Source organism: Danio rerio, chromosome 2, assembly GCF_049306965.1.
Source record: "Danio rerio strain Tuebingen ecotype United States chromosome 2, GRCz12tu, whole genome shotgun sequence".
Classification (NCBI taxonomy): Eukaryota; Metazoa; Chordata; class Actinopteri; order Cypriniformes; family Danionidae; genus Danio; species Danio rerio.
This window is the reverse complement of record NC_133177.1, coordinates 56,835,001-56,858,355: the sequence shown is the minus strand read 5'-3', so window position 1 is coordinate 56,858,355 and position 23,355 is coordinate 56,835,001. Positions and strand designations below refer to the sequence as shown.

Genomic DNA, 23,355 nt, shown 5'->3' with positions numbered 1-23,355 from the left:
GGCAAAGGGGTCATACAAGAGCACGAGAGAGGACTTGGGGATACAATGAGAACCATCTGTGTCAGAAAGGCATGAAATGTATACAACATATGTTGAAACTGTCATGTATGTTTGAAAAGACACATACTGTATGGAAGAGAAGAGTCCAGTTTAGATGTTTCAATCATAGATACTAGTCATAATTACCAAATGTGAACTGTATGTGTAAAACAGTTATGAATACGTTAGATCTTTACATTAAGAGGGCCACCAAGAAGAAGAGGCTTTGAATTGGGGTTGTAAAAGAAGAGGAGCTGGGAGAGGCCTGTTGAACCAGTAAACAGCTGTGAAAACACAAAGGTCGGAGGAAGCCAGGATAAAGGGGATAGCAAATGTCAGGGACATTAGATTGTCCTGGAGTGAGACTAGGGATGGGTCTGCTAATGGACGTCTCTGCTTTTTTGGAAAATGTTCCAATAAAGTATACTCTTCTGCTATTCATGACCCCCAGTCTGAGTTTGATTGATTAAGAGAAAAGAGGAAAACCACCACAAATGGCGTCCCTGGGTGGGCTCGAACCACACACACAGGAATTAAACGACAAACAATTGAATTGAAATCAAAAATATAAGAATTAAAGTAAAACTATATTAATATATACAGTATCAACTAGGGTTGTAACAATATACAGGTATGACGGTCTACCACGATTTGAACGTGCACGATTATCATACCATGAACAATTGCATATCAACGGTTTTAACCCTTAAAAACCGAGACAGCCGCCCGCGGCTAAAAATAAGTATTGCTCTTAAATGTTTAATAACTTTTGATCCGCTGATCCGATTCATACAATTCAAAGATTAGCATAAAGAAGAGAATCTCAGCTTTCCAGTGCTGTATCACGTAACATTCGGACTTTCAGAGGCTCCGGAATCAGTGCGGTTACGTCATCAAAATTTGACAACGCTGATTTGACAAAGAAACGCTCGTCACTGTGTCTCCGGACAAACCAGACATGATACATTGATGGATTGTCCCTCCTCCATGCCCAGATTGGTTCAAACTCGCTATATCACAACCAATAAGCATAGGTTTCGCTTTTGTTTGTGGAGCAATGAGCTTTCTGAACAACACGGAATGAGAGATAGGCATACATTTATGCGCGGCTTTATGCATTTCTTCATCACAACCTAGACTGAAAAAAACAACGCTTTAAATACATGTTTACAGCCATAAACTTGGTATTGCACTTTTGGTCTCCCATTTATCCTGCTTATAAGGAAGGACAGTTTAAGTTTATTTTTGTCTATTCTTAAAAGACCTTGCTTTTTAATTCCTTCTAATTTAATTTATTAAAATGGTACATTTTTCAGTTTGTTTTTATAAAAGACTTCTATAGTTCTATTAAAATGGTTCTTTCAAATGTTTGTTGAAATAAAACCTTTGTTCAGTCAGAAAACGTGTTCTTATTCTTTTCAGGGTCTTTGCTATGAGAATTACTATTTAATACCGTATACCGCGAAACCGTCAAACCGTGGTATTGTTTTAGACGATTATCATACCGTAAAAAATTCATACCGTTACAACCCTAGTATCAACAAAACTAAATCATTTAAAAAGATATATTCCAGAAATATTCCATAGACGAAAGGAGATTAGACAGACTAATATAGACTTTTTTTTTAAAACAGCGTACAGTAAAAACTTCTGTCTCTGTAATCTGTTATACGTCGAAATCTGCCATTTTTCAAATTGTTGCTCTCTCTTGATGCTAATAAACGTGCGGTGGAGATGTGAACTCATTAAAAGGCTCTTGATGATTTACTGCAGCTCTTGACCTTTATCTCCCTGACCTGTTAAACCACAGCACATCGATCGGCCCTAAAGGCCATCGGATTCCCCTCAGGAGACCCTGAAGAAGATCTGAAGACCGCATGGAAACACTGCAGATCAGGAGACAAACTCACACTGAATCATTACTTCTAATACTGTACATGTGGACCTATAAACATATTCAGCTCAGATTTAGCTGTCTAAGCTACTTATTTGAATTTAGTCCACCTTGATGTACTGATGTAATTAAAATCTAGGGTGAAACGGGGGCGCAGTGGGTGGCACAATCTCCTCACAAAACATGGATTCTGGTTTGAGCCCCGGCTGGGTCAGTTGTTGTTTCTGTGTGGAGTTTGTATCTTCTTCCCGTGTTTGCATGGGTTTCCTCCGGGTGCTCCGGTTTCCCCCACAGTCCAAACACATGCGCTATAGGTGAATTGATTAGGCTAAATTGGCTGTAGTGTGTGTATGGGTGTTGGCAGTTCATTCCGCTGGGGCTACTCCTGATAAATAAAGGGACTGAGCCAAAAGAAAATTAATGAATTAATTTCTACAAAGTCTAGACTTCTAAATTGGTGGAATAAAATTATTCTAAGATTATACTTGGAATTCTGAGGAAAACAGCTATGTATGTTAGAGTAAATTCAGACTTCAGCAAAAAAATAAAAAAATAAAATAAATAAAAATTCAAAGGAAATGTCAATTTAACCCAGAATTATGAAAAAGATTTATAGAATTATTATCAGGGCTTGACATTAACTTTTTTGATCACCAGTCACTGTGGCTAGTAGATTTCCAACAATACTAGCCTCTCGCCATTTTCACTAGCCACACTTTTCGTGTTGGGATAATATATTTTATATGCATAAATTTGACTTTTGCTTGCTAAAATGACTTGGTATAGGTTTAACTTCTTGTGTGTGTTGTGTATTAGCTTGCTCAGTGTGCACGAGTGTCGGTTTGTGTCGCAATGCAATCAAGTTTCATTTCACTTGACTTTTTAGGGCTCAAAATTAAGGATTTACCAAATTTATCTCTGATCACACCAAGCATTTCTTCTCAATTTTTAATGTGTCAAAACAAGGAAAATATAGCTGAATAGGTGCACAAAAAAAAAAAAAAAAACATTTAAAAACTTTAAAAAACATTACATTTAAAAAAATATTATTGTCATGTATCTAAAAGATGCACAGTAATCTGTCCTGGCTAAAAGTCCCAGATCAGCAGTTAACTACACATAAACAAGGAGTAATCCCCATTAAAGCGATGTTATTATAAAATAAAATATAATTAAACCATTTTAACAAAAATAACTGTAAGCGAAAGAAAGCAGATGAAACATACTGTGTTTGATAATGAAAGGATGTTCACGTGCACACGGTTAATCTAGGCCTTTTAATAATCTGTTCAAAGAATAAGTAAAATGAAAGCAGTGACCACTACTGCTTACAAAACAATATGTATTTTTTTTTTATCTTGAGCTCTGGAAAGCAGCTGGACTGTCTGTGGATGAACGATCATCGCTCTTTGTCCAGTCTATTTTAAAGGGAACCAGTTGCGCTTCCTTTAGGCATGGTTGGTTTGCGCAAGTAAACGAGAGCGCGCACGCATCACATCCCCTATGCCCGCGAGTGATCATCCTCTCGTTCGGTATTTACTTTCTTTTTTGCTGTTTTGCTTGCGCGAACATAGTTATTTTTGTCAGTCGTGCTGCTTCTCGATTTTAAGATCACATTTGCCCGAATATGGGGCCATGCTTATTGTCGAACCCTGGAGATTTCCAACCAGCCAAAGTGGCTAGTGGAGGTGTCTGTCTAACCTGCCAGAGCATGTTAATGTAAAGCCCTGATTATAATAATTTAGAACTTTGCTGAATTTATTTTGGAATTGTGAGACTATATTCAGAATAAGGCAAAAAGTTAGAATTGTGAGATCAAACTCGAAGAAAAATAATTGCGAAATTACACTCAGAATTCGAACTCTAATGCTGTGTTCACACCAGACGCGAAAGAAGCATTGAGCGCACGTGATATACATGTTAAGTCAATGCAAACGCACTAATAAACATCCTGCAGCACAATACGCGCAAATGAGTTTCGCTCGAGTTAAAAAATCTGAGCTTCAGCGGACATTCGCGCCACGTTAACCAATCAGGAGCTTGCTCTTGTGGGGGCGTGATTGTGACGTAGCATCTGCTGTTGGTGTCCCGGGGGAAATCCTCCAACCGATACCAACAACAGTTCATCAAACTGGGCTCGGGTCAGTCAGAAGCATCGCTGAAAGCCTCCATCATCCGGATTAAGCTTCTGGAGGAGTTTATGAGCTCACAGTGCTGAAATCACCTCTGAAAGGATCTAGTTGACTCAGACACGGCCCTAAACGTATCAATGCTGTTTATCAGTCTTCATAAAGCACAAAAACACTGTTATTTTCTCCATAAAATCCATGTTAGCCATTTAGCAACGAAGCTACAGTCAGACAGAAGACAGAAGCCCTGCCCATCATGTAAATCCGTGTCTGTTCGGAAGGGAATTTGATGCACAAATTAAGCGGATTTGACGTGTGAATTAAGCGAGTAAACTCAAATGTTCACGCAACTATTTACCGCGCGTTCTGCATCTGGTGTGAACAAAGCATAAGTCCAATTCTAATTCTGTTCTAATTCTAATTCTATAACTGTAAAAACCTCAGAACTATGAAAAAGATACTTGTGAAATTAAACTTAGAAATCTGAAAAAAAATGGATTGTGAGATTAAACTCTAAATTCTAAAGAAAACAATTACAAATGTGAGATTAAATTGAGAATTCTGAAAAATGTGAATCAATAAAATCATATCAATTAATGTTAATTAAACCTAAATTTCTGAGGAAAGTTATTACAAATGTGAGATAAAATTTAGAATTCAGAGAAAAGTGAAGAGTCAATTAAACCCAGTATTAGAATTATAATTTAAAATTTTGCTGAAAAATTAAGAATTGTGAGGCTAAATTAGGAATAATAAAACAAAAAAGGTAGAATTGTGTGATTAAACTTAGAATTCAGAAATTTTTTTTTGTGAAATTAAATTTAAAAAACTGTTAGAATTGTGAAAAATCTCAGCATTCTGAAGTTTGAATTATAACTGTGAAATTAAACTAATGTAAAAAAAAAATAATTGAATTGACAGAATTTCTATAAATTTTTATCATTTAGAATTTAGCCAAAAAAGGAAGAATTGTGAGGCTATATTAGGAATAATAAACCAAAATACGTTAGAATTGTGTGATTAAACTTGGAATTCAGAAAAATATTTTGTGAAATTAATTATTATTTTTTTTAATTCTGTTAGAATTGTGAAAAATCTCAGCATTCAGACATTCTTATATTGTGAAATTAAATTAATGTAAAAATTAATTGTGAGATTTAACTCTGAACTTATATAAGTTATTAGAATTTAGCAAAAAAACTGAAGATTTCTGAGGCAAAGTCATTTAATGCGATTAAACTTAGAATTCAGAAAAATATTTTGTAAAATTATTATTCTGTTTAATTCTTTAAAAAATTCTGTTAGAATTGAGAAAAATCTCAGCATTTAGAAATTCTTAGAACTGTGAAATTAAACTAATGTAAAAACTAATAATTGTGAGATTAAACTCTGAACTTATGTAAATTATTATAATTTAGAATTTTGCTAAAAAACGGAAGAATTGTGAGGCAAAATTATGAATAATAAAAGCAAAAAAGTAGGAAATGTGCGATTAAACTTGGATTTAGAAATGTTTTTCTGAAATTAAGCACCAAATTCTTTGAAAAATGTAGAATTGTGAAAAATCTCAGCATTCTGAAATTAAACAAAATAAAATTGTGAGATTAAACTCAGCATTCTGAAATAAAAATAAATACAATTCTAAAAAGTTTGAACTGTGAAAAACTAAGAATTTTAAAAAGATTATTGAAAGAAATTTTAATTTTCCTTCGACTTAGTCTCTATATCAGGGGTGGCCACAGCAGAATGAACCGCCAACTATTCCAGCATATGCAACCCAGTACTGGGAAACAAGCACTTTGGCCAATTTAGCTTATCCAATTCCACTATAGCGCATGTGTTTGGACTGTGGGGGAAACCCACGCCAACACAGGGAGAACATGCAATCTCCACACAGAAATGCCAACTGGGGAGGTCAGGACCTGAACCAGCGGGCTTCTTTTGCTTTGAGGTGATTGAGTGGTACTAACCACTGAGCCACCTTGCTGCCTTTGAAAAGAAATAAACTCATACTGTAAGCCTAATAACATGTAGAATTTTGATCCAATTGTAAGCTCAGAAAAAAAAAACAGTAATTATTTAAATAAAATGTAAAACTTGAGAGATTAAACAGAATTCTAAAAAAACAATTAATGATATGTGGAATTATGAAAATATATAATTGGAAAAACCTCAGAAATATGAAAAATAATCCAATTTAACACAAAAAAAAAATCACAAAAAATGTAAAAAAAAAAAAAAAAAAAACCCAAAAGGGTGTATATTTTTATTTTATTTTGTATGATTTATTCTGAGAATTAAAAGAAGAGAGCTAAAAAAAGTTATTTTTTCAATTATTTATTCCATGCAGAGTAAACAAGCTTCTACACATTTATTGATACCACTATATTCTAAATTTGCATTTATGTAAAGGTGGGGGCATCAAATGTGTGCATATTTTGTAAAGGTGTATTTTAAAATGCTACTCGCTTAGAAGCCAGACCGCCAGGACAGATCTGAGACCTGACACTGAACATCATCGTGACAAGGTGTAAAATGCTGCGGAAATATTTGAATGCATTAAAATTGGCGTGATGGAAAGAGTCGCTCTGCAGGACTCAAACAAACTGTAAGGCTGAGCTGTTAATGAGACTCGGCTAACTCAACGCATGGCTCTGAATGTGTAATGAGGAACTATTAAAATGTCCCTGAAACTCAGAACAGCTAAACATTCACTCACTGGCTCTGTTCCAAGCCGTAGTGTGCTGCTGCCTACATAGAAAACAGCCTTTATATGCTGCATCTGAAGTACAATGAAAACTTAAAAAAGCAACTAGTTTACTGTGCACTGACAACAAACTTCTGAACAGTTAGGGTTAAGGTTAGGGCTAGGGTTAGACCACAGAAATGACAAAAATCTCAAATCAGGCTATAAGTCATCTCATGTGCTGATATATACTGATAACAAACTTCTTAACAGCTAGGATCAAGGATAGGGTTAGGCCACAAAAATGACAAAAAACTCATAATTTCATAATATGTCATTCATATGTCATCCATGTCAAATCATATCGTGGCAAAGTTCTGAACAGTGAACAGTTAGGGTTAAGGTTAGGGCTATGGTTAGATTAAAAATGACAAAAATCTCATATCATGATATAAGTCATCTCATATCCTGATAAGGATATATTCTGACAACAAACTTCTGAACAGTTAGGGTTAAGGTTAGAGCTATGGCTAGGCCACAAAATTGACAAAAATCTTATATCATGATATAAGTCATCTCATATCCTGATAAGGATATATTCTGACAACAAACTTCTGAACAGTTAGGGTTAAGGTTAGAGCTATGGCTAGGCCACAAAATTGACAAAAATCTTATATCATGATATAAGTCATCTCATGTCCTCATAAAAAGATAACAATGTAAATAAATAAAATAAATGTAAATAAATATAATAAATGTAAATAAATATAATAAAAAATATATTATAATAAATAGAAATAAATATAACAAATAGATACAAATATAAATAAATAAATATATTAAATAAATGAATATAAATAGAATATAATAAATAATATAAATATATTAAATAAATCTTTGATATAAATGTAAAATGTAAATAAATAAAATACATTTAAATAAATATAATAAATTGCTAAAATAGAACTATATAAATATAATAAATAAATATTATAAATAAAATATAATAGATATATTTAAATATATTAAAAATAAAAATATATAAATATATAAAATATATAAATATATATTTATTTAATATATAAATATATTAAATAAATAAATAAAAATAAAATATAATGAATAATATAAATATAATAAATCAATTTAAATATATTAAATAAATAATGAATATAAATGTAAAATGTAAATAAATAAATAAATAAGTATAAATGTAAATAATTATAAATAAATATAAAAATAGATAATAAAAAAAACTATATAAATATAATATATAAATTAAAAATAATAATAAATCAAAATAAATATAATAAATAAATTCAAATATGTTAAATAAATAATAAATATAAATGTAAATAAATAATAAATATAATGTAAATAAATAAATAAATATAATAATACATATATGAAAAAATAAAAACAATAATTATAATAAATAAATAAAAACAAATATAAATAATAAATAAATAAATAGTATATATATATATATATATATATATATATATATATATATATATATATATATATATATATATATATATATATATATATATATATATATATATATATATATATATGATTTATTGGAATTGTAATATTATTATATTATTCATAACAAATAATATTTTATTATCATTCATGCAGTGAGAACTGACTGACAATCTGGATGACTGCCTGACATCCTGCAAATATGTAATAGTCTTTTAAATGTTTCAGTAATCAATTTCAATAATCAAAGTAATTAATTTCATTTTTAAACAAAAGGACCTGAGTAACGAATCAATTTTAACAAACAAAAAAATATAAAATCATACCAACAAGAAAAAGACAAGAAATGATTTTGATTCACCAAACGCAGGCAACTCAATAAGGTTTTAGAACAAACCCAGTTCTTTCCCCATCCCTCGTTCCTCTCACTCATCCATTCTGCCGTCGACTATGCAAATGCCTTTAATTATCGGTATGCAAAGTGTGTGTGAGTGTGAGATACGGCCTTGAACGTTTCATTTGAGGATAATTACTCTCAAGGTTGAGCTGATCTGGAAACAGCAGTTTACAGTAGTTCATCACAGCATTTATTTCTCTACCTGTTCGTGTGTGTGTGTGTGTGTGTGTGTGTGTGTGTGTGTGTGTGTGTGCGTGTGTGTGTGTGTGTGTGTGTGTGTGTGTGTAAACAATCAAAATGATTAATCTTTAATAAATAATCTTATTGGGCGAAACAGTGTCTCAGTGGTTAGCACTGTCACCTCACTGCAAGAAGGTCACTGGTTTGAGTCCAGGCTGAGTTAGTAGGCAATTCTGTGTGGAGTTTGCATGTTCTCCCCATGTTGACGTGGGTTTCCTCCCGGTGCTCTGGTTTCCCCCATATTCCAAACACATGAGCTATAGGTGAATTGAATACTTAGTTGGCTGTAGTGTATGTGTGTAAATTGAGTGTGTATGGATGTTTTACAGTGCTGAGTTGCAGTTGGAAGGGTATCTGCTGTGTAAAACATGCCACTGTGGTTCATTCCACTGTGGCGATCTATGACGAATAAAGGGACTAAGCTGAAGGAAAATGAATGAATTAAATCATCTAATTCTGCGATTGTGGATACACATATTGCGATATCGATGCTTAAACGATATATTGTTCAGCCCTACTTCTTACAAATAAATTAAGACTCATAGTCGCTGAAATTGATTTTAAACACACTTCAATCCATTCATTATCTTTCTTATTAAACAGGTAATTTACCATTAAAACTGCATCAAAATTAAGATTAAAAAAATATATTAAAAGCTGTATCAAGTTCGTGATAAAACAATAATTCATAACCAAACAATCTATAAACTGCTCAAAAATTGTGTGTCTGACCAACTTCCGTTTTTTTTTTGGCTTACTGCCGTTCTTTTTTTCACTTCTTCATGTAGTGGCGCAGTAGGTAGTGCTGTCGCCTCACAGTAAGAAGGTCGCTGGGTCGCTGGTTCGAGCCTCGCCTCAGTTGGTGTTTCTGTGTGGAGTTTGCATGCTCTCCCTGCGTTCGCATGGGTTTCCTCCAGGTGCTCCGCTTTCCCCCACAGTCCAAAGATATGTGGCACAGGTGAATTGGGTAGGCTAAACTGTCCGTAGAGTGTGTGTTTTAATGTGTGTGTGGATGTTTTCCAGAGATGGGTTGCGGCTCCAAGAGCATCCGCTGCATAAAAACGTGCTGGATAAGTTGGCAGTTCATTCCGCTGTGGCAACCCAGGATTATTAAAGGGACTAAGTCGACAAGAAAATGCATGAATGAATGATATATTGTGCACCCCCAGTGATAATAGTGTGTAGTTGTACTCACAGGCATGGTCTGACTGCCGTGAAGGCCGCCGATGGCAGACTGAGCCTCAGTGTGTGTCGAAAACTTTACAAAGGCACAACCTGAAAACAAACACACACAATAATGAGGAGGTCATCGTGTACCCAGCACCGCAGGTGAGAAAATAAAACACTTTAATAAAATTAACCATTAGTTAGGTCATTTCACTTTTTCATTCTCTCAAATGTCTCTCGCGAGTGCCATTTGCACCTGCGCTGTTCACCCGCTGGCCGCTGTCTGACTGACTGAATGATTGACTGTGCGACCGGCCAATCAGCTGACCCACCCTCCTCCCTTCCCCAAACCCAACCAATTTGTCCGATTGATCCGCCCGCCCGCTTACTTCCCTAAAAAAACGACAGTTTACAAAAGCTGTTTAGAAAAAAAAAGCCCTCATCTGATTTATTTTTTACCACGTTTTCAGATTTCACCACATTCTCACCCTGTTATGAACTCGTTCACTTTATTTTTTTGATTTTGTTTTTGTCTTACTTGATTTCCGAAACCGCTCTTCTCCAGACTCGAAACTGGTCGTCGTGGTCAGCTCCTCTTTGCATTTCAAGTCTGGCGACGTACACGATGAGCTGACTGGACAAACTGGTTGTGGCGGAAAAGCCCTCCACACGGAGGTAAGCGGTCACCCGTTGAGCGCGAAAGGGAACGGCGTAATACCGTCCCGTAGGGTTCGCTTAAAAAAATTTAATGCAGCCATATGTACCTCCCAGGACGTATTTCGCTGTCTCCAGAAACGTCCACGCAACTACGTTTTCCGAATGAGCCTGAGTTGGAATTATAAGGTTCTATCTGAAATTTTTGTCAAAATTGCGGCATTTTAAAATGACTTCATTTAGATTTTGTGTTTTTTCCACTTGTCTCCTCATTCATTTAACTGTTTTTGTTTATGAGCTTACTCAACGAGCATGAGCAAATGGGTTGCAATTAGTTTTCTTTCACAGGACTTTTCATGCTCAACACAATAAAGATTTACCTTTTTTTTTTTCTCAGGCCACACCAAACAAATTATTTCCTTGCCACAAATTTTAAATAATGTGTCAAAACAAGTTGAAAACACTTTATTCAACATAACAGCTGACATTTAAAAAAATATATTGTCTCGCATTCAAAAATATGCACACGGTGGTCTGTTCTGGCTCAAGATCCCAGATCATCAGTTAACTATGCATACAACAACATATTAAAGCAATAATATTGTAAAGGATGATTATTAAACTATATTAACAAAAATAGGAGCAAGCAAAAGAAAGGAGGTAAAAAACTTTCTGTGTGCGATATGAAAAGATGATAACATGGTCAATGTTAGGCAAATTAATAATTTGTTTAAAGACTGGTTAAGGCCCTAGTACCATTGATGCATGGCAATGTTTTCCTTCTAGCAGTTCGGACTATCTAAAGGAATGAGCTGTTTTTTTTTTTTTTTTGTTTTTTTGTAAATCTTACAGATTAAAAATTGTTGATATGTCTGTTGCTCCCCGCCCCTGTTTGTTTGAATGTCTTTTGTTTTGCTAATCTAAAGTCAATAAAACGTTGAACACACAAAAAAAACCCCAGAATGGTTAAGGCGAAAGCGACAACAAATGCTGCTGCTTACAAAGAATCTCGAGCCCTTGAAGGACTGTGGGTGCATGAGCGTTGCACTAGTTTAATTTTCAGGCACGGTTGCTTCGAGTGAGGAAACGGCAGTGGAGCTTTTAAACACTCGCGCTCATCAAATCAACTGTGCGTGCTACACTAAGCCCTCAACAGTGAGTGAGGAAAGTCCACTCTCACTGTGTGCTTGATCCTCTCATTCCTCATTCACATGCTTTCCTTCGCTCAAGCGAAAACCTGTTTTTATCAGTTGTGCTGCTTCTCGATTCTAAGATCACATTTGTACGCATTTAGACAAACGGTCATAAACGAACAGTCTAATCTGTAGTAACGACAAGCCAGTACTGAGTTTCAGCCAGCCAAAGGGCCCTATCATACACCCGGCGCAACGTGGCGCAAGGCGCGGCGCAATACTTGTTTGCTAGTTTCAGCTTGGCGCAAGAGAGGTTTTGAGGCGTTGCGCAACACTCTTTAAATAGCAAATGCATTTGCGCTCTTATGTGCGCCCATAGGCGTTCTGGTCTAAAAAGGAAGGCGTTCTGAGGCGCATTGCTGGCGCGTTGCTATTTTGAGAAACTATAATAGATTTTTCATTAGACCAAAACAAACCCGGTCTAAACTCCGGTGCAGAGTTGCGCCTCGCTTACGCACTGCTTAATAGCCTACACACAAGATGTAGAGCAATAAGCAAATATCTTTACATATGAAAAAAATAAAATATTAAGGATAGGCCTATATATAGGATATAATAAGAATATATATAGGATATAAATATAAAGGATTAAAATATTACAAAACATATTATTTTCTAGCCTACATAAATATGAAAAACCACTGCTTTTATGCCTTCTTCATCTCGGGAGGCTTTTACAGTTCATTCATAACAATTTGCTTTTGTATAATGTTATTATTATTAGCAGTATTATTTATTATATCCATATTTATATTTGTTTTATTAAAAACCAGCTTAGATTTGCCCACCTGTCAGGTTTTAGACCATATGGGGCACAGCATGTGTTTTAGGATATAAGTCAGGTTTTTGAACACACTACATTATTATTGTTCATTTATTCGTTTGCTGGAAATTGGAACTGAATTTAGAAATAGTTTTGAAACAAACATTTGTGCTTAACAAACAAAAATTAATTATTTATAGGCTAATTGATGTCTGTGCGAAAAGGTTTCCCTATCCAAGAGCGAAAATGAAAGTAGATCGATTATCTCTCATTCTTGCGCGGTAGATGCTCTGTTTAACTGTTATCTGTGTTAAAAAAAACTGTTAAATGTTTGCTTGTGAAATGCTCAGTTTTTCCATTTTCACTTACTTTGCGTCCTGTAAATAGCAAATGTGCTTATGGCGTGACGCAACTGGCTCTTAAAGGGAATGGAAGATGAGACTCTGATTGGTTTATTCTCAAAACACTCCTATAACTCATTAAGAAAATAAACTCAACCCTTTTAGACCATGCGCCACGGTGCAAAGCCGATTTTCCCATCCTTAAATTAGCAAATAAGGATTCTGACACGCCCTGAAATCGTTTGCACCCTGCACTTTCCGTTTTGCGGATGGACCGTCAAAATAGAGCTCAAAGTGGCTAGTGGGAGTGGCTGTCTAACACGCCACAAGCAAAATCTACCCGCATTTGGTGGGTGTTAATGTAAAGCCCTGTTTATATTACTTGCTATTTAATGTCCACCTCATGTGGAACTCTGAATCTGCATCTCATTTTGGAGTCTGCTACTGTCCACCGGAGGTCGCATTTTGGTTCATGGACACTTACTTTGAATGCCTTTCTGAATGAATGAATCGAATGCACTAATTTCCAACAAGGCAACCGGGCATGCCAAAATATAATTGGCTAAACTGGCAGTGAGAGGGTTAAAAGAACTAAAACAAAGGCAGATGTCCGGCACGTAACACACATTTTCAAAGCAGAATATAAAACATTGTTTTTCAAATAAACAAGAATGTTCACTTAGCATGTTTTTTAAATATCTGCAAACATAATATGGTATTTTTATGCTTTAGTAGAGTTAAAAACGTACACACAGCACATTTCAATGTTAAACTATGTCTAATACATACTGTACAAGTATTGCTTATTATTAGTTAATGTTGCTAAATACATGAACTGATGAAATCTTATTGTGAAGTGTACCCAAACTAAAAAAATCTACACCAGTATCTCAGTGAGTGTACAGTATGACATGCGCCAGGTTTTACAGGGTTAAACAGATTCAGTGCAGTGCGAGGTCATGTGACCAAACAGATCTGCTGATCATCAAATCTTCATGACTTCATGTTGAGTTGCGTCTCTTCTCTCTTCACACTTTTCAAACACCATTGACCTTTTCTAACCCGCTTTCCCTATGAGCTCAGTTAATGGACACGGCGATCGCAGTTTGCTGTAAATAATTCCTATCTGCTGCGTTTCAGAGGAGAAACTTCTCCATAACACATTCTGACAGGTTAATGCTGAGAAGCGCCATCACAAAGTGTATGTGTGTTTGAAAAGACTAAGACTGTAAAAAACTGCACACAGTCGGTTTGTGCTGGGGTGTTATGCTTTAACTGGTGATGCTCAAACCAATTAACCAGTCTTATTACTTAGTGTCAGTGTCATTGTAAACAATATTAATTTTAATATTTGTGTGTCAGAACAGTTTATAACCAAAATTAACATAAAAATACGTACAATTTAAATGTCATCAAGGGAATCCAAACTTGTATAGTCAAAAGGTTCAGCATAATTATCACTTGCCTTATCTAACTGAGCTATTCAGGACTACACATGTCAGAGTCGGTTTTAGTATCTTTAGTCAAACCAAGCGACAACTCCCCGCTCTCCCTCGATATAACTAAATCTGCAACTCATCGACTCGCCTTGGGGGGCTGGCTCCAGAAAATCCAGATGATTTCTCACTGCAATGGTGAATTGGCCAATTTTACAGCCGATGAAACATGTTTACAGCCTCGTACAAAAGATGGCTTTCGTGCATATAACTATAACTAACTTTTTATAACTCATCCAGTTCATTTTTATTAAGTTATATTAAAGGATGATTTATACTTCTGCGTCAAACACCGGCGTATGCTACGGTGCCCTTCACCGTGGCCGTCGGCGTCACTGACGTGCACCTCTCAAAAAATGTAACTACACGTCGCAACAACGCGTAGCGCAAGCTCTGTGATTGGTCGGCTTGGTAGCGCTGACGAGTCTGGGCGGGACCGAGAGCCGCGCGAATGGCGTGAGCGATTGTTTACAAGTGTGGAGTCCCGTGAAGGAGCTCCGGATGGAAAGTTTTGTTTTGTGTTTACCTCATAGTTAAAGTTGTTGCACGTCCGCCGGTCCCTGCCTCAAAATGAGCGAGTTTGAGTCACTTGTACAACCACGAATTGTTCAGGAGAAGCAAAACAGAAGCGAAGAAACTCGACGCAGAGGAACATTTACACCTCACTGCCCACTAGCGTTTTGAAAGTGTTAATGCAGACAAACAGAGACAGCGCGCAGAAGTATAATTGCACAGCTGCGCTCGTTGCCTGCGCTGTGAGTTACGCCGGTCACTTGACGCAGAAGTATAAACCAGGCTTAAGTCTGCATAATTAAGGGTGTGGCCACTTGAGTGACAGCCAAGTCTTGCTGCTTGCTGTCTCGTCACCTCAGCTGATTCCAGCTGATTAGATGCTGAACCTGGCATATACATCGTATATTTGTTTTGTTTTATGTTTCTTTACACAGTCTATTGCCTTAATTGTGCTCACAAACCGTTCAAGTTGCCTCCATTTCCCAGGTGAGTGAAATTACATACTTACATACCATCTGTATAAATGTATTTGTTTTATTTAAGATCATTTATGATTTTCTTTAGACCTGTAATGCACTCCAGAATCTGACAGATTGATTAGTTGTAGGTTCTAGAACAGTCCTCTGAAACGTTGTCACACAGTGGTGTGCCTGCAGTGTTTTTAAAAGTCTAAATACTTGTTTGATGTTGTATACAGCCAAGCACATGTGGTCAGAACACAAACAAATCGCAGTAATGAAGTATTAAGTGTTTCTCCCAAAGAACAGCGTCTCTAAGCAAAATGCCACATGCGTCTGTAGCTCCGCTCACACTTCGCCTTTTTATCCCTTGTTTGGTATCCCAGAATCGGTGCAATGGCGTGCGAACAAAATGGCGACAATTAGCCACGCCTACTGATAGCTTCAATTGTGTTCTTCAGAAAATAATGGGTGACGTCACAGATACTACATACATATGTTTTACAGTCTATAGTCAAACCATATGTTTTACTTTAGTATTTTGGTGTGTTATAAAACATCTCAATTAAAAAACTTTTTTTTAAGTAATTAGAGTATTACATGGAACATATTAGAGGAACAGGGGTTTGTCATCACACACACGAGTCCAAAGGCACAAGATAACAAGAGTCTACAACTGTAAAATAGCATGGTTTTACCAATTGCAATAAATTGTGACACATTACATAACATTAACAGTCCTTGGTAGCTCAGTTTGATGGATCATGTCTCGTTTTATGATGTGCCTCTTGTCTTTGCGAGTCCGAATCCTATGTACAAGTTTTGTTTATTTAGCCTAATTTTTGATTTTCTTAAAAAGAAACAATAGGGGAGAGACTGCGATTTATTACGTACGCTATTTAGTGAAAAATTGTTTTGTCATTCAGAGCTATTGTGAGAAAACACTAGCGTGTGAGTTTGTGGACACAGGTTCACATGAGTCCACGGGACACAAGTTAACACGAGTCTAAAGGCACAAGTTAACATGAGTCTGCAACTATATATATATATATATATATATATATATATATATATATATATATATATATATATATATATATATTAGGGATGAAACGGTATTGTAAATACCGTCATACCGCAATATTATTTTTTTTTCGTTATTACCGTAGTCGCATGACTCGGTAAAACTATAGGTCTTCTGAGAAAATTTGCTCAGGCGAATGAAGCGAACGGGAGGTAGCGAAAACTACAATTCCCATCAGCCCAGGGGTGGCCATCATCGCTTGCGGTCTGTTGTCGCTACAGATACAGTAATGCGGAAATGGAGTGTGCTGCTAGAAGCGGGCATCAAAAAGAGCTGGAAATGATCGAACCTGAAGCGGGTGTTGTCGCCGCATGCGTACTGAATAGCGGTGTTGTCGCGCGCAGTCTGATCAGCTGTGTTGTCGCGCGCGTTCTGATCAGCTGTGTTGTCGCGCACGTATTGAATTGCGGTGTTGTTGCGCGCGTTCTGATCAGCTGTGTTGTCGCGCGCGTACTGTAAAGCGGGGAGGGGGGGGGTTGAGCGCGCATACTCAAGAGCGGTGTTGTCGCGCGCCTACTGAATGGCTGGACGGAGGGTGTGACACAGCACACTGTTCAGATTGATACAGACATGAGACCTCTATCTCACTCATGGCTTGCCCTCTCAAGTGGGGGAAAGACAATGCACAACGTTACCCACTGCTGTCAACCTGGGCCAAGTCATATCTCTGTCCCAGAATCCTCAGTCCCAAATGAGAGGGTTTTTTCTGTTGCAGGGGACATTGTAAATACCCAGAGATACCAGCTTTTACCAGATTATATTTATATGATAATTTTCCTTAAAACCCATCTCTATCTAAGTGAGTGAGTGATTAAATGTTGAATGTGACGAGTTTTCAACAATACTAAATTGAAACTTTATTTTTTACATGGTTTAATAATTTTTTGTTATTAAAATTGAAGTTCCTGTTTCAAAGCTTACAGGTAGATGGCTAATTTGTATGTCATTGACACTTTTGGCACTATTTTGGAGTATTTTCATAAGTTTTGTTTTTTCCTGTAAATGATTCAATAAATACCGTACCATGACATTCATACCGAGGTATTACCGTACCCTGAAATTCTGATACCGTTACATCCCTAATATATATATATATATATATATATATATATATATATATATATATATATATATATATATATATATATATATATATATATATATATATATTTATAAGATATGGTTTGACTAATAATATCAAAATCGACTCTGACATGTGTAGTCCTGAAAAGCTCAGTTAGATAAGTCAAGTAATAATTGTGCTGAACCTTTTAACTATACGAATCCCATTGATGACATTTAAATTGTAAGTATTTTTATGTTTATTTTGGTTCTAAACTGTTCTGCCACACAAATATTAAAATTAATATTGTTTACAATGAAACTGGCACCAAGTAATAAGAATATTTATTTGGTATGGGCATGTTTTGTATCTGTGAAGAAGTGACGATTCTGCCAATAGGCACATGTGAATAGTTCTGGAAAGGGTCACCAGTTAACACAGACACCAGTTAAACCGTAACAGAGCCAACATAAAGGAATTAAGTTAGTTTATGAGTTTCACAAATTTAAGTGGATTGAACGAAAAACAATTATGTGGCGACCCTTGATAAATAAGCAACTAAGCTGAAGGAAAATTAATGAATAAATTAACATTTCTTCTTTTTTTAATGAAAAATGACTGTGGACACTCCCTTTAAGCCTGTTTTTCTTTGACTGATCAATACCTCTGATAGATTTACCAAGCAGCAAAAAAGTACCTCACTCACTTGTTTCTTTTACTCCTTCAATGAAATATTGAGGCTATAGGGGGCAATTTCAGACACAACATAAATGAAAGCACTCAAGGTTGATCTGTTTGTTTGCTTCGACTTTGTGTTTTTTACAGCTGAAGGTCGCTTCTCAAATTTAAAATGCATCTTAGACTGTACTATAAAAAGACATGTGGATGTCTGTCATTCACCAGCGAGCACATTAAATCTGCCTTGAACACAGACGAGAGAGATAAAAGCAGGAACTGAATCTCACCTTTACTGTTTCCATCAGGGCCTCGTAATACGGTGCACTCCTCGATGACTCCGTAGGGCTCGAAGAGACGGTACACATCCTCTTCTGTCTGCTGCTTATTCAGCATGCCCACAAACAGCTTCCGGTCCTCTGAAATACACAAACACACAACCACAATATAAACGGTACTGTATTGACCTAATTCTTGATGTATTAGCAGGCACAGCCATTGGAATTTGTACAACCCAGGCTCATTGTGGATACATACCCCTGTATACATTTTTGGAGGGTCCAAAATACATCCCAGGAGGTACGGTTTTTAGCAGTTTATGTTTTTGTAAATCCACCAGAGATGTACGCTTTGTACAAGCTGTGTACACTTTTTTTAGATTTCAAATTTCCCTTGCCATTGGCACATGCTCTTCTCGCGCAAATTCACCAGAGGCCGCTGTTGACTGACTGACCAATCAACTGACCCATCCTCCTCCTTACCGAAACCCAACCGACAGTGTTTTCAAAACCACCGTGTGACCCACCCACCGTCTTCCCTAAACCCAACTGATAGTGCTTTCAAAACCACCGACTGACCCACCAACTGCCTTCCATAAACCCAATCGACAGTGTTTTCAAAACCACCGATTGACCCGCCCACTGCCTTCCCTAAACCCAACCAACAGTGTTTTCAAAAGTACCGACACCCACTGCCTTTCCTAAGCCCAATGTCACATAACCGGCAATCTGTTCCTGAAAGATCGCTGGCATACTACACATGCCTTTCATGAACTACATATCCCAGCATGCCTTTGCACAAACCAGTCCCCATTAATCACACACAGCTAAATATCGTCATCATCAATTGTTTGGACTATTTATACACATTGCACACACCAGTCAATGCGGAATCTTTGTTTGTCAGTATCTGTATGGTTTCAGTGAGTGTCGTCCTGTTTATAGTTTTTCTAGTCATGTTTTGATGATTGTTTTGTAACTTTTTGTACTTTGATCATCGCTTTGTTTTTGCATTTTTCAATGCCCTTCATGATACCTGAGTTCTTGTTTTTTGACCTCATTTGTTTTTGCCCACACGAATAATCTTTTTTAATAAAAATTGAATTTGGATCCAACCTCCTGTCTTCGCTCCCTTGACATCCAGTGACACCCAACTGATAGTGCTTTCAAAACCACAGATTGAGCAACTCACTGTCTTCCCTAAACCTAACTGCAGTGTTTTCAAAACCACTGTTTGACCCACCCACTGCCTTCCCTAAACCCAACTGATAGTGCTTTCAAAACCATGGATTGATTCACCCCACTGCCTTCCCTAAAGCCAACCGACAGTGTTTTCAAAACCACCAATTGACCCACCCACCACCTTCCCTAAACCCAACCGACAGTGTTTTCCATAGCACCGATTGACCCACCCACCACCTTCCCTAAACCCAACCGATCGTGTTTTCAAAACCACAGATTGACCCACCCACCGCCTTCAATAAAACCCAACTGATAGTGCTTTCAAAACCACCGTGTGACCCACCCACCGCCTTCCCTAAACCCAACTGATAGTGCTTTCAAAACCACAAATCGACCCACCCACTGTCTTCCCTAAACCCAACCGACAGTGTTTTCCAAAGCACCGATTGACCCGCCCACTGCCTTTCCTTAACCCAACTAATAGTGTTTTCAAAAGCAGGGGTTCCCAAACTTTTCAGCCAGCAACCCCCAAAACAATGCCAGTGACTCGCAACCCCAATATCTTCTGAGGTGGTTATAAATACAGAAACCTTGCATGCAATGCCGCACACACACCAATAGACACTATTATAATACAATAGTCTATTCTTCGTTGAATTTTTTACATGTGTCAGTGCTGTAAATGTGCCAGAAAGTTTAACCTGGTGTTATAAAATCAATCTGCTGCATCTGATGCTATTGCTGTGTCTTTAATATAATGTAATTACAGTATACTTTGTAATTATCACTAGGCCACTGGGTAAACTGGTAACAACAGAAAAGCCATGCACGCGAAAAGTGCGTTAAACTGCCCAGTAGCGTTCATTTTAAAGATGAAATGCATATCTTTGGCTACATTAATCGTGCTCTTCAGAAATGCATAAAGGGCTACGTATTCACAGTGAGCCTGTTGCATCTTTTCGACTTGAGACTTTTGATCTCATTCAATTTTTATTGAGTTGTAGACGATAAAAATAGCTGATTACACTGCTTGATGATTGTCATATTATATTATTCTCCTTTTTATGTGTAGTCATGAACACACTTGTTTGTAGAGCAAGTAGTTTGACCGTTTTCCCACGTTTATTATTCCTAGTCATTTCTCCTATAGGTGACTGAGTCAGAAGTTCTAAAACAATCGTATTTCTGTATTTTTGCATTTCTGCCTAAGCTCAATAGGGCTGGGTGATTAATCAAACTGAAATCTTAAATGTGACTGAGCAATGTTGCAATTGCCGTGCACATCTTGGTTTTTACCAATGGTTTTTATACTGTACAGGCTGTATATTATATCCCCACCTCAACCCAAAAAATGGCCACAGAGGGTAAAAATGTACCGATGTTACTATACTTGTGGGGACATTTGGTCTTTACATTGTAAGAAATACAAGGTACACACAAACCAGCGCGCACACGCACACATATAAACACACACACTTTATACTTCTGATGGAAACAGTAAAGGCTGCACATCCATCACTAATCTCTCCTCAGGGATGTTTTACGACTGTGGAGCTTCACTTAGAGCTATAGTGAACACACACACACACACACACACACACACACACACACACACACACACACACACACACACACACACACACACACACACACACACACACACACGTACACATAACATTCATTCAAATTTGGTCATATTTTGTTTCTTTGCTCTCTTGTCTCTCGTCTCTCTCTCTCTGTATATATACAAATATATATATATATATATATATATATATATATATATATATATATATATATATATATATATATATATATATATATATATACAGTTGAAGTCAGAATTATTATTAAAATTATTTATTTTTTTCCCCAATTTCTGTTTAATGGAGGGAAGATTGTTTCAGCACATTTCTAAGCATAATAGTTTTTTAAAAACCTATTTCTAATAACTGATTTATTTTATCTTTGTCATGATGACAGTAAATAATATTTTACTTGATATTTTTTTATTGTCATATTTTATTTAATTTGAATGTATACATTTAATTTATTTGTTTCAATGTTTACTTTAAAGCACATCAGAAAAAATGTTTTATTTTTTTATTTTTGGTGATACGTTGTATGTTATTTTAAGGTAAAATAATTGATACACTATTAACACTATTACCAAACCATTAACTGTGATTTCTAGTTCAATAAACTCCTGATTTGCTGCTTATAATAGAAGGTAGTAATTGGATTATACATTAGGTACACTGTAAAAAAAATATATAATTAAAAAAATTTTTTGCTGGGGTGTGGGAAATGAACCATAAAGTAACAGCCATTAAATTACAGAAATGTACTGTAAAATAACAGAGGTGGAATTACAGAAATTTATCAGACATTAAAATGTAAGTCAATTTCTGCAATTTAATGTCCATTATTTTACAGTAAAGTTCTGTAATTTAACAGCGGTTATTTCAGTTTTTTTCCCCCAGCAAATATACCTTAAAATTACGAATTCTTTTTAACAGTGTGGGATTAGATATGTAGAATAAGATCATGCAGAATATGCACTTTATAAGTAACAATGAACAGCCAATATTTCAATAATGGGCAGGTAATAAGCTATTAATTAATATTAAGAATAGGTACTTAAAGGTGATGTAAGTTTTTGAATTTTATAAAGCATAAAAAATACCATATTATGTCTGCAGATATTTCAGACACATGCTAAATGAACATTCTTATTTATTTAAAAAACAATGCTGAAGTCAGATATTCTGCTTTGAAAAATTACGTGCCGGAAGGTCTGTCTTTGTTTTGGTTCTTTTGACCCACCCAATGCCAGTTTAGCCAATTATATTTCAGCACCCTGGGTTGCCTTGGTGGAAAACAGCGTATTTCAATAATTCCGTCATGAAGGCTATGAAAATATGCATCTGTGACCTAAATGTGACCTCCGGTGGACAGTAGCAGCCTCCAAAATGAGACACAGATTCAGAGATCCATATAAGGTGGATATTAGTTAATAAACAATATAAATATTACGAATGTAAACATTTGGCAAGCAGGTTATATTTCATCCCTGTGTCCCAACAACACGGTACCTGATGAGATTTGCAGTAATGAGCAATTTTACATCAGACAAAACATGACAGAAATGTAAATTCAGCCATTCAGAAGCACAAAATAGTGCAATCACTGCACTCTTACAAAATCGTAAGGTTTATAATCTAATTAATACATATTAAACCTCTTTAACATGATTAAATGTAGATGCTGAATCACTGATATGTGTAGGTTTGCAGTGTTGGAGTCACAGTTCTGAAATTCAGTTTCAAACAGTTTATTTTTATTTTCAGGATCTGAGGTGAACTACCTGCTGCTGCTTTCAGTAGTATGGCAATAAATATCATGTAAAATGGCATTCAAGCTCATATTATTAGCATTTAACACTGAATAAAGCACATGAGGTGTACCTGAGGTGATCACTATCAGTTTATCCTGTTGTAATAGAAATAGAAGCCGTTTTTACAATATAAATTCCAGGCATTGGTTAGGACAAAAACTTATTTTAATATGGAGAATATTCCTTCTATCGATTGCCGTTGCTTTTATTTAGAACAT

General features: G+C 36.0%; 1 protein-coding gene across 2 annotated transcripts in view; it reads right to left on the bottom strand.

The window, feature by feature from the left end:
• LOC141378996 (CUGBP Elav-like family member 5) overlaps positions 1-23,355 on the bottom strand; it is a 253,784-nt gene that overhangs the window by 59,994 nt on the left and 170,435 nt on the right. For both annotated transcript variants that reach the window (XM_073931439.1, XM_073931436.1), the window contains 2 exons: positions 18,571-18,699; positions 10,069-10,148 (listed from right to left, as the gene is read on the bottom strand). In XM_073931439.1, coding sequence (XP_073787540.1) covers positions 10,069-10,148; positions 18,571-18,699 — 209 coding nt within the window. The remainder of the gene's footprint in view (positions 1-10,068; positions 10,149-18,570; positions 18,700-23,355) is intronic.